Source organism: Vicia villosa, unplaced genomic scaffold (genome assembly GCF_029867415.1).
Source record: "Vicia villosa cultivar HV-30 ecotype Madison, WI unplaced genomic scaffold, Vvil1.0 ctg.000011F_1_1, whole genome shotgun sequence".
Taxonomy (NCBI): domain Eukaryota; kingdom Viridiplantae; phylum Streptophyta; class Magnoliopsida; order Fabales; family Fabaceae; genus Vicia; species Vicia villosa.
Window position 1 is genome coordinate 1,972,695 of NW_026704941.1, and position 12,736 is coordinate 1,985,430.

Consider the following 12,736-nt stretch of genomic DNA (forward strand, 5'->3'; position numbering starts at 1 on the left):
CAGACCAAAAGGCCCCGCCGTTATGGGGGTTGCGACTCTTTAAAACAAAAATGACAGGAGTTACAACAGTTCGCTCATTATGGAGGGAATCCAATGTCCCTCCATCAATGAGAGCAATCATGGCTCCAACAGTTATAAATAGGGCTCCCAATCGAGGAATAAGCAAGACGCATATTTTCTTGAGCTCGCATCAGCTGTGCTGCTCAAATCCCTAAAGCAATTCACTACAAACTCCAATGTGGCCTCGCCGGGATCTTCTTCCGGGAGGTAATCAAAAGTGTTCTACTAGAACAATTTTTAAAAACAAGTGATAGGTTATCAATTTTTTTTGTGAAAAATGTGTATATTGCCGCGGTTAAAAACACCACATTTTACTGTTTTTTAAAGATAAATAGTGAAAGATTGTGTGAGTTAAAAACTGTCGTTAATTACAAAACAAAACCGACACTATGTACTTTGTATATTACGAGGTTTGTGTGGTTGTTAGTATCCTTTTATTTGGGGTAGGTTAGCCCTCTTTAAGGTGGTGGTCTTATTTTGGCAGCTTTTGCTGGACAAGCTCCCTTCTAGACAGAACATGTTCAAGCGGAAGGTCATAGTTGACCCTAAGGATATTTTGTATCTTATGCGGGGGTTAGGTTGGAATCTGCTTCTTGTTTTTTTATTACTTGTAATTTAATTTCTAGAGCATAATATAGAATCCTTAAGTGGTTAGGGGTACAATGGGCTCTTCCGAGTGAGTATGCGATTTTTTTTGAGTTTTTCTTATCTTTAGAAGTTAAAGTCAAATTTAAGGGGGGATTTGGTTATGATTTAGATGCAATGGTTTGGACCGTCTAATTTGTGTGTAATGATAAGTTGTTTTCTAATTTGTCAACAAACAAACGTGAAGGTGATAGGAAAACATCTTTTTGGCTTTACATTATTTTATCAGCAGGCCAACCTTGAACTCATTCTTCTTCTCTAAATGGTTTCAGAACTCTATCATGTGTCTAAACCTTTAGCGAATCAATTTTTCTGATCTGATCCAATGTAGTTTAGTGGTTTTGATAGTGGGTATGACGGTTTGAGCTCTAGTCGGGTTATCGGTTATATGATGTTATGTAGAATAGAGCGGGTGTTTTGATAGAAATGTCTTTCTTTCATTGTTTTCTAGGAGCAGGCCTTCGGTGCCTTTTAATTTTGAGAATTTCTTAACTCATCCCATGCTTTTCTAGAGCACCACACGAAATTTCAAAAATACTCTTAAAAATTAAAAATGCATTATTGGAATGCACCCATACATATACAATTTTTGTTTTTGTTTTTTAGATACACCCTGTTTTACGACTTAATTTATTTTAAAAATGGATTTTTGAAAATTTTCAGAAATACATTTCCGAGCAAATGTTTAACAAGAGACCACCAAATCTATATGAAACTTCAAAACTTGACTATGACTCACGTATTTGGTAGTGTAGAGGTTTTAAAATTAACAGACCTCCCATTAAGTAATTCACCATATAAATGACCCCTGAAATTAAAGTTGGACTAAATGCCCTAGCTTTTATCGTCAAATTTATTTATTTTTTAAAAAAGAAATTAAAATAGTTTTATCTTCATTTTCAGAGAAAAATTGTAAAAAAAAAAAATATTAATTTCATATTTTTTAAATAAAACTAGTTTTTAATTTTAAAAAATATATATATTTTCATCATACAAAAATTCTAACTAATTTATTTCTAAACAACAAATTATTTCTAGATAATTGAGTTTTGAATCACTTACCCCACACAAAAAGTAAAATAAGTTGCAAAACATTTACTGAATATATAAAACTAGAAATTGAAAATGCATTTTTAGAAAAATAGAACTTATTTCAAACATAAAAAAGTTGTATGTGAGAGAGGGTGCCAATCAAAAATATATTTCCTATTTTCTTAATGATATTTTTCAAATTGCATAAGATATTTTTAAACTGATGGGATGAGTTAAGAAACCTCAACTTTTAATTTTTGAAAATTTCGTTTTACACTCATATACTCTCTTACAAATCTGCGATGAAATTTCTAAAATAATCTAATTTTTAGTCTTGGAATTCTTGGATAGGCATATCCGAAAAAACTTAATAATTTTTAAAATAAAATTAAAAAAAAGAAATATTATCCGAAACTTTTAAAATTAGAATATAAATATGCATCTCCTATTTTAGAATTTTTCAGAGATACTTTTTACCTAATTTTCTAATTTTTTCTCTTTTGTATGTTTAGCTTGGTTGTTTTTCTTAAAAAAAAAAAAATACTCATTTTGCCATTAGATCTATCTAACGCGCACACTAATATCATACACTTACTACACATTATCTTTATCTCACTTCCCATACCTCAACCGCTCCACCATCAGCTCCGCCGCGAACGGCATTGTTCCCACCGCCGCTGTTCAAATTACACGCTTTTGCATCGATTACTACACCTTGCCTCAAATCCCCCTCCGCCGCCGCCAAACCCCTTCTCCGACGACCTACTTTCATATAGTTCCTCCTTCTACAGGTCCTTCTCAAATTCATGATAAGGGTAAATTGCTTAATCATCACACTATTTCAAAAGCTTTTAGATTAAACCATGAAAATTATGCATAATCCTAAAGTTCTTTTTTTTTTTTTTTGCTGATTTTTTGATGCAGAAACTCTTCTGCAAACCTTATAAACATGATTACATTAGAAAGCATTCTAAAAGTGCAAGTACCTACCATTACCAACCACTAGATTCATTAAGCAGAATGAGTAGACTAATGGAAAAGCCAACCGAGTATGTTCTCTGTAATGCACTTAGTTCTTGTGCAAAAACCACGAATTGGCATTTCGGCGTACAAATCCACTCGTATATAATTCGATCCGGATATGAAGATAATCTGTTCCTTAGTACCGCACTTGTTGATTTCTACGCAAAATGTTGTTGCATTGTGGATGCAAGTAAGATATTTAGAGCCATGAAAGTACATGATCAAGTATCATGGACTTCACTTATTGTTGGATTTTCAGCAAACAAATTAGGAAGAGAGGCATTCTTGTTGTTCAAAGAGATGTTAGGAACTCGTATTAGGCCTAATTGTTTTACCTTGACTAGTGTTGTTAATGCGTGTGTGGGGGAAAATGGAGTCGCTGATTGTTGTCCAAGTCTTCATGTTCATGTCATCAAAGGAGGATTTGATAGGAGCAATTTTGTGATTAGCTCGTTGGTTGATTGTTATGCGAGCTGTGGGCGGATTGACGATGCTGTGTTATTATTTAATGAAACTAGTGAGAAGGATACTGTTATATACAATACAATGATATCTGGATATTGTCAAAATCTGTACAGCGAAGATGCGCTGAAACTATTTGTGGAAATGCGGGGGGAGAATATGAGTCCTACTGATCATACTGTGTCTTCCATTTTAAGTGCTTGCAGCCGTCTTGCGGTGCTTGTAGAAGGAAAACAAGTGCACTCTCTGGTTGTTAAAATGGGTTTTGAGAATGTGTTTGTGGACAGTGCTCTTATTGATATGTATTCAAAGGGTGGCGACATTGATGAGGCTCGACGTGTGTTAGACCAGACTTCCCAGACGAACACTGTATTGTTGACATCCATGATCATGGGTTATGCTCAATGTGGAAGAAGTTTAGAGGCTTTGGAATTTTTTGATTATTTATTAACTGAGCAAAAGTTGATTCCTGATCAAGTCTGCTTTAGTGCTGTCTTAACAGCTTGTAGTCATGCAGGATTTATTGACAAAGGGGAGGAATACTTCAACAAAATGAGAACAGATTATGGGCTGTCTCCTGATATAGATCAATATACTTGCTTGATTGATCTTTATGCTAGAAATGGAGATCTAAGGAAGGCGAGGGATTTAATGGAAGAAATGCCTTATGATCCTAGTTGTATAATATGGAGTTCCATTTTGAGTGCCTGTAAGAATTATGGAGATGTAGAGCTTGGAAAAGAGGCTGCTTATCAGCTCATTAAGATGGAACAGTGTAATGCAGCTCCATATTTAACTCTGGCACATATCTATGCAAGAAAAGGTTTATGGAACGAAGTATCTGAAGTTAGAAGCCTTATGCAACAAAGGGTTAAGGGAAAGTCTGCATGGAGTTGGGTATAGGTAGAGAAAGATGTTAGAATATTATAAAATATATTAGGATAATAGGATCATATTTTATATATTTTATATACCATATTATTATCATGATTTGTTCATGATTTTAGTTATATATGGCCTTAATGGCCCTGCAATTTCAATTGCTTAACATGGATCTCTTTTGCACTGAGTAACAGTTTTCCCAAAAACTAGTATTTATATTCATATGTTATGAATGGCAAGCTTTCCCTCTAATAGAGAGTCTTCTTTCCATTTACTTTCTATGCAGGTTAATAGTTTAAAAGGAAATATTATAAGCCTCGCTATAGATGATGGAGCTGATTGGTAGCAGTTCAAGTTCCCTTCAGGATGACAGTTTAGAGGGCTCACATGGTTGCAGCAAAAACAATTTGACTGGGAAAAAAGCCTTTGTCAACCATGATATGTCCTTTTCTGGCATCTATTTTAGTATAGTTATATTTAGCAAAATAAGAATTAGCTCGCCTTAGCAAACAAAATCTCTTTCATGCTTCGAGCCACTTGAAGTGTCTCTGATATGCAGAAACTTTAATATATATTGTGATTTTGCATATGGTCGTATACTATTGTCAACTTATTAACAAAGACTGGGAGATAGGTGTTTGGAGAGGATATTGCAGTACTCTGCACTCCCAATTTGTTTGACAGTCATATGGTCTTGTGTTAGGGAACATCTCAAATGGAAGCAGTGGGTATTTGGTTGTTGAAGCAGAAATGTTACTGTGCAAAGAATCAATCCAAGTGAGCCTAGGATTTACATGTGATTGCATTTTATATGCAGGGCTAAACATCATGCTATCAGGAAGGTTTTTTTTTCTGTTATGGGTGGTAGAGACTAAAAATTGTACTTTCAGGGAGGCTTTTGCTAAAGAAGAGAGTATTGCTTTGAGTAGTAAAAGTAATGGGACTAAATGGCACAAGTGTTCAAATGCAAGGTTCAAGGATATTTTCTTGTTGGACATGTTGAAATTTCTTCTTGTTGTGCATTCAAGATGTTTGATTCAGGGAAAGTTGTGTTTAATGGCCCCACATCATCTTCCATGTCTTGGGCAGAAGTAGGGTTAATTTGCACGTCATACCGTTTCTTGCTATGCTTCGAAGATTCTTGATCCTTCTTTGCTCGAGATTTCCTTTTTAAAGGAACCTCAACATGTTTTTCATCCTATTGAGGTAAATTTTGTGATGAAAAAAATAGTTTGGAGTATTATGATGGTAGGGAAAGAAAAAGATGTGGTTATACCTCTTCAATGAATTTTTCTAGTCTTGTTGGTGGATTTCCATGCGTCTTCTTTTTCTTATTTGAAATGCATTCGGTGTTGCTCTCTATTTTTCTAGGTTTATCGGTATGATTAAATTCTAATTCTATTGCTGTATTTTTTAATATATTGCCTTTTTTTTAATGTATAAGGTTAAGGATTGAGAAAAATGTTATAAAAAATCATAGTATTAAACGGATTATTAGTTTAAATAATAAATATTAATAAATTTCATTTATTCAGTACTAATTGGATATGCTTAATGCTGTATTTATTGAGTAAGCAGCAGAGTGAGAGTTGCAAGCAATAAGCTCTTGTATTAGTAATCATATGTTTACTTATTGAGTGATGATGATGATGATGATGATGATGATGATGATGATGATGATGATGATGATGATGATGATGATGATGATGATGATGATTAGTGGTTTTTCTATAAACTTTAAGATAGTTTAGAATTTGAAGATATTTTGGATGAATATCCTCTATGTGATGTATAACTGTTTTCTTTGTATGGAATGGACCAATTGTTCATTTGTGTAGTTTGGTTGCATTGCTACCAGAGAGTGGAGAAGAACATAACATATCAGGTTGCCCTATGTTTGACTGAATAACTTTTGACCAATCAATGTGGTGTGGGGGTTCTCCTAGTTCAGCCATGAAATGAAATTTTTGGAGGTAATCAATGCTGTTAAAGTAATGTCAATATACTTATAAAATTATGGTGTAGATTGTGCCAACAACTTGTAGCATTGTAGAGTCAACCTAGCTTTTATTCTTGGATTATCTCATGCCATTGCTCTTCCTTCTTTCTAAATTCTGAAAATGAGAAGTTAAGTGGAGCCAGCACCGCCGATGAATTGAAACGATACATATAATGCTTGACATTCATTGTTCAGTTGTTTGCTCTGAGCAGAAACGACAGACTCCTCCTGGTAGAAGAAGCACTTCTAGCACAGACACTGGAACCCTATTCGAGACGATTGAGATGGAACTTGATCAATGGAGACCAAAAGCATGGTATTTTGATTATATTTTCTGTTTCTTCACACACTGTGCTTGAATTCTGTTATTTTGTAAAACACTGTCACTTGGTATTATTAGCTAGGCTATTTTTCGTTTTTTAGTTAAGATTGTCGAGTTGTCATCGAAATTATACTTTATATTTTCTCTTTTGTTTAGAAGTAAATTGAACTCACGAGTATATTCTGAAAAGCAATAACAATGATCAAATTAATATGCGGTATCATTTTAATATATTGTAAAAGGAAAATTGAACTGTGTATGCATGGTATCATTTATTCACACTGCGTATAGAATCATCAAATCCAATATATGTGTTGTGTTGCTAGGTAGCTTAGCATCTAAGATTATCACCAGGTGCAACACCTAATTGACTACAATATTGCCTGTAGTAATCAACACGAGCCGTAACTGCCACCGAGTTTACACCATCACATTCAGATGGACCATTAATGGCCCTAATGGTTGCACCAAAGCCTTGGCCTATCATGACAGAGTGAACATGATTCATCCAATACCATAATGCTGTCTTGAAGGACACTGTAGGATCATTAGCCACTGTTTCAGGAGAGTTCAATCCATCAAAGCCATTGTCCTCTCCTGCTGGTCCGTAGTTGTAGTTCCAAGTTAATTGAAGCGGTCCACGACCGTAGTACCTTTGTTAGGGACACAAGGGTACTCTGTGTTGGTTTCATCACAGTAGTCCTTTGACGCACCATCAATCTCTTCTATATTGCAAAAAACTGGATCAACATTTTACATGTTATGTGTGTTTATAAGCATAACCCAAGAAAAAAGAGATTATGTGATTAAGAAATGGGAGCTTCTACGGTGAAGTCACACAATTGACGTGAGAAATATTTCCAATGAGCGCACACTTCCAAACCAACACTTTGATACTCCGAACAACGTCTCGGGTATTCCACGCAAAACTCTTGAAAATGATTCTGTTCCTAAACAATCACGCAAAACTCTTGAAAATTATTCTGTTCCTAAACAATCACAAACTCCAAACAATTGCCAACCAAACATACCCGATCTTTTCTCATTTAACTTTCTTATAATTACAAAAGGAACTCCATCTCCTAAAACTTTCTTTAAAGTCGCTCGCTTTATAAGCTGACACCTATCCACATATTGTTAGATAAGGTGAGTTATTATCACTGCTATTTGTAATTTAAAAAAAAAAAAAAACTATTTAAGTCTTCTTTGAATAATGGGGTGTCACTCTCTTGCTATGTGTGAGTAGGATTTTTAAATGAGGCGCCCACTTTTTTGTTTTATTTTAATTTTTGCAAAGTTACATGCTGAAGAGGATCCGTTAAAACTTGAAGTAATTGTTGGAAAAAGAAAGATCCTTGCTGCCCTACGGGATAATATATTATTATATTTAGTGAATGATATTTGCCATTCCACGGGATAATACATTATTGGACTTCCACTAGAAAATTCTTATCATCCTACATGGAAATACATTGTTGGACTTCCACTTAAACATTATTGTCGCCCTACGGGGTAATTATGTCGATGGACCTTCACTGAAAAATCCTTTCTACCTCAATAGGCACTCATTTAACACCAACGGGGAATCATTCCCACCATGACATGCGACCTCACCTAAACTATGAATAACGGAAAAGCCACTAAGCCTTTTGTAACAAATCACCAAAAGGCACAAAGATGTGCATTAAAGAGAAACCCTTAGGAGGCGTGGATACAAACCGACCTACAAAAGACGTGAATATAAATAATGTGCAGGATACAAAGAGAAAACTGAACTCGCCTAAAAAAAATGCTTGAGAGACTCGTCCTCTAAAGGACTTAACTTTTCAAGTTTCGTTTAAGAGGCGCCCATGCATAAATTTCACAAGGTAACGACTAAGGCCACCCTAAAAGGCAATACAATTTAGGGATCTTTAATAAAAAGATCCTTGTTGTCTTATCAGGCAACTTGCTACTTGAATCCTTGCCAAAGCATATTCAAATTTCTTTATGCGATATCGAGGAATACACCTCAAATAATAAAATAATATTATAAAGAAATTTGAAATAAGTTTAATCGCCACAAATTATGAGTCTTTTCATCAATAAACATATTGTCAAAGTCGTGAATAGTATCGTTAAGGAACTTTGAGAAACGACGTTATAGAAACCCTCATATAGGGAGGGGAAACAGATAGCGCAAAGGCAAAGGTATAAGAGTAAGATATACTTAAACAACTTAAAGTATCGATTGAGGGACTCAACCTAAAGTCTCCCTTGAGGGACTCAGCTTAAAATCTCGCTTGAGCGAATTAACTTAAAGTCTTACTAGAGAGACTCAACTTAAAATTCTTGCTAAAGGAACTCAACTTAAAGTCTCGCTCGAGTAACTTAACTTTAAGTCTCTATAGAGGGACTCAACTTAAAGTCTCGCTTGAGGGACTCAAAGTTAAGTCTAAGGTACTTAACTTAGAATTTCCCCCAAGAATAAATTACCCTTTTCTTATATAAAATTACTTCATCCTCTTCGAGCCCTCGAGCTTGAGGGATTATATATTAGTATAATTTTATTGGGGTCCTTAAAGATGATAGTCCATCAAAAGGGTAATAAATACCAACACACTCGCGGGGGAAAGTTGTCCTACAAAGTCTTAGGCCGCCCAAATTGAGCCATGAAGTCATGTGGGTATCCATATTGGGCCATCCGATTGAGCTTCACCTATTTGACTTACTTTTCTCACTCATTTATCCACATATGTGGGGTATGACGTGTCTCGCTACAACGATTCCAAAGAGGAAGTCAATAAAGATAATAACCTCTTCCATAATCCAAGGAATGACAAATTCCTTCCTCCAGAGGTATTTATTCAAAAGAGTGTGGGTAATTTCTCTCTGGCCCAGGCCCAAGGAAACCTTAATAAATACCACAACCTAAGAGCTGGGGAGAATAACCAATAACACAAAGAAACACACTTATATAGTAGTTTCTCACCTCACATGAGCTAGCTCTCAATACCCTAACTAGCTTAAAGTCTCTAACATCATGTCTCCATTAGGGATTGTCGCGCTCATTGTACAACATTTTAAATTGCAAATATATTCATGAAATTCAAAGCAAATATTTCATTTAAAATAATATTATATTCATGAATATTATTTTAAATTTGTATATATTTTATACATAATTTTTTTCTATTATATATTTGTTAAAAAAATTGAGAGATACTTAAAAAAATGTTTCATATCATATATTTATTAAAAAATTGAGAAAATCATTTAAATATTTACTTTTCTAAATTATCTATATTTTAAATAATGTATAAATAAATTTAAATAACATATTTAAGCATTTTGAATATCATTAAAATGAATAGTGTTAGATTTCTCAATTTTTATTTTTGTAAGTTTTAATTAATTAATTTCTAAAAAATTTAATAAATATATAACAGAGAGAAAATATGAAGAAACAAATATAATATAGCAAAGTGAAGTTGTAATAAATATTAACATGGAGGCTTTAATCATAAGAGAATCATAGCTCATGTATGTGATAGTGATGCAACACAACAAAAATATTCGAGCAAGTAATCGCTCGAAGGCAATGAAGTCGTCATCGAAGTTTATTTTTTAAAAGGGAAAACATCGATAAAAATCTTAAAGAATAAAAATATGATCATCGCAATCAAATTCAGGTTCAGGAATTGGTTATGCATGGTAAAAATATTAGCATTCCACGACATTTTTTGTAAACAAAAGTTACCTTTAATTAATTTTGGGAATAAAAGTGTTAGTCTAAGGTGTTCAAGTTCTCTTAATTACTATGAGATCTTAATTACTATGAGATATTTACAGGAAAGGAAAAGAAAAAATGAAAAAAAAAGTTTTTTATTATGATGTTTGACGTGATGTGAATCTTGCTCATATGTATCGCTCAGTTGAAGAATTTAATTGAACCGGATAGATATAAATTATAGCATATTACTATATTGATCAATATTTAAGAATAATAAGAGAAATGTATCTTTTAAGATTTCAGATATTGTCTTCGGAGAGAGTGAGTATGAGGGAATTACTACATCATTGTTGTTTAGGATTTTCACTGTATGTTAATGTTTAACGGGGCAACGCTTAAATAACTAAACGATTTAGGATAGAGACATCTTATTGGGCTTAACTGAATGGTCCAACCCATTATGGTGATGTTCATGGGACCTTAAATCCTAAAACACTCAAATGTGTTGCTTACAATCACGGTCCTGGAACCGTTAGTATACTGGAAAGCGCGCGATATCACAATGTTAGTTAACTCAACCGTTGTGATATACCTAAAGGTCTCAGGTTCGGTTCTTAGCATCGATATTTTTGAGTTTATATTATTCTAGAGTTCAATATAAAGCCACAATTAGTTTTTATAACCGTTGTCAAAATATATGTCGTTTTAAAAAAAGGAATTCTCTGCTTTTAAAAAAATACACTCATTTGGAAATTAAATATCAAAACTGGTATTACATCAATGACACAATTCCATTAGGAACCAATCAAGCTACAATGTACACAATTCTATTACATAAAATTATGCATAAGAAGGAGTTGAAGGAATATCAAAGAAGGAAAAAAGAAATTTGAAAAAACAAAGAGATGTAATTATTCAACAGCACGATGTAGCTAGTCATAAGAAGATCTTTCCAACTTTCAAGAGAAGAAAACGTGGAGATTTAAAGAAGTAATAATTAGAAGAAAACTTGACATGCATGTAAATCTTTTGGCTTTTAGACTTTCAAAGATTAAAGAAAAGGAAGAATCAGAAGAACCAATATAAAAGCTGAAAACCTCTTTGAACCAAAACACAAAAGGAACTTCATCCAAAGAAATCAGAGAAGAAGAATCAAAATGAGTACTTCTGCTGAAACTCCATCCAAAGAAATAAGAGAAGAGGAACAACCAAAACACATAATGAGTACTTCATCCAATTCGAGAAAACAAAAGTTGATGTGGCTGTAGAGGTCCAAGTCGTTGAAAGAGAACCTGCTACCAAACTTTTAAGACTCAAGAGAGCTCTCAAGAAGAGGAATTCAATAAGAAGAATGGTAAAAAAGCTAGTCATCATCAATTCTGATGATGATGAAGCATATTATACTTAGTCAAACATTCTCTCCGCCAAATAATTTAGATATGATTAATAAAAAATTATTTAATGAAATTTTTTATTAGTTTTTACATGGTCAAACTTTTTGTAAGTTTATTTAATGAAATTTTTATTCTACAGTTTTTTATTTTTTCAGCTTTAGGTTACATCTAATCCAGGACTTTCTTAAATGATTAAGGATTCTTATATGAATAATCTATCAGGTTTCATCCTATGTTACTAAATTCGAATAAAACCAAAACACAGTTGCAACAAAACGAAAAATAAAGGAAATGCTTCATACACAAAATTTAAAACATAAACAATATAGATTCATAAGAACATAAACATTCTGAATACCTTGTTCTCTAGGCATGTCTTGTCTCTCGGTGTCTGTGGCCATTAACTTTCATTTAACAACACTAAAACCTAAAACAACCCAATAATGAATTTGTAACTACACAAAGTTATTGTCACAAAATCTGCATAAGAACAACCCAATACACATCACAATGTTATTATGTGAAAAAATAAATCCTAGCGAAGAACTTTCAGAAAACATTACTATTACACAACGAGAGCGAACAAGAAGTAAACAACAAACACATAATGGTAATGTATCATAAGTCGAAGAGGATGAAGATTTTACTATCGACGTCGTCTCGTTTTCTAGGACATTCTTTTGTGTTATGAACGAAATAAATTGTGTGTTATGTTTTTATTAAGTGAAAAGTATTTCACAACGGTTAAAAGAAACAATTGTAGTGAAAACTTAAGGTAAAAAAGCAAATGTACGCCTTTACCTTAAAGGAATAAAATATTTGAGGGTGATGAGGTTCGAACCCGTGAAAGCTTGATTGTATCACCACGGTTTATAGAAGAACTGTTATTATATCCTAACAATTTTTAGCGCCTTAGTTTAAAGATGTCACCACAGTGTTTAGAAGAACCGTAGTGAGTTGAGTGTTGTTGTATGCGCGTTTTGGAGCATTGAATCAACAACATGGGCTAGGGCCACAAGTTAGGATATCAGAGGGTGTGGAACTGATGGCTGGTATAACCAACCCAATCAACATCGTTAGTGTTTTTTTTTTATTAATTTTCGTGTGTTAACATATCATAAATTTAATATTAATATTTTTATTCCATCAATCATTATTAAAAAAATCACAACAAGTGCCAATTGAATAATTGACACCGCCTATTA

The 12,736-nt window shown here is 33.5% G+C and overlaps 1 protein-coding gene and 1 pseudogene across 4 annotated transcripts; one reads left to right on the plus strand and one right to left on the minus strand.

The window, feature by feature from the left end:
- The first annotated feature begins 2,262 nt into the window (after positions 1-2,262).
- Positions 2,263-6,861, plus strand: LOC131621881 (pentatricopeptide repeat-containing protein At2g13600-like). 4 transcript variants are annotated; one of them, XR_009289693.1, is made up of 4 exons: positions 2,263-2,552; positions 2,662-4,125; positions 4,391-6,077; positions 6,316-6,861. XR_009289693.1 is itself a non-coding variant. In XM_058892930.1 (3 exons), exons 1-2 carry the CDS (start codon positions 2,544-2,546, stop codon positions 4,123-4,125), a joined length of 1,473 nt encoding a protein of 490 aa, XP_058748913.1. In that variant the 5' UTR covers positions 2,263-2,543; the 3' UTR covers positions 4,391-6,861. The 4 variants fall into 4 exon arrangements, 2 of the variants coding, with proteins under 2 accessions (XP_058748913.1, XP_058748914.1); XR_009289692.1 differs by having other exon boundaries at positions 4,391-5,310; positions 5,943-6,861; XM_058892930.1 differs by having other exon boundaries at positions 4,391-6,861.
- Positions 6,727-11,932, minus strand: LOC131621814 (endochitinase EP3-like; annotated as a pseudogene).
- Positions 11,933-12,736: the final 804 nt, after the last annotated feature.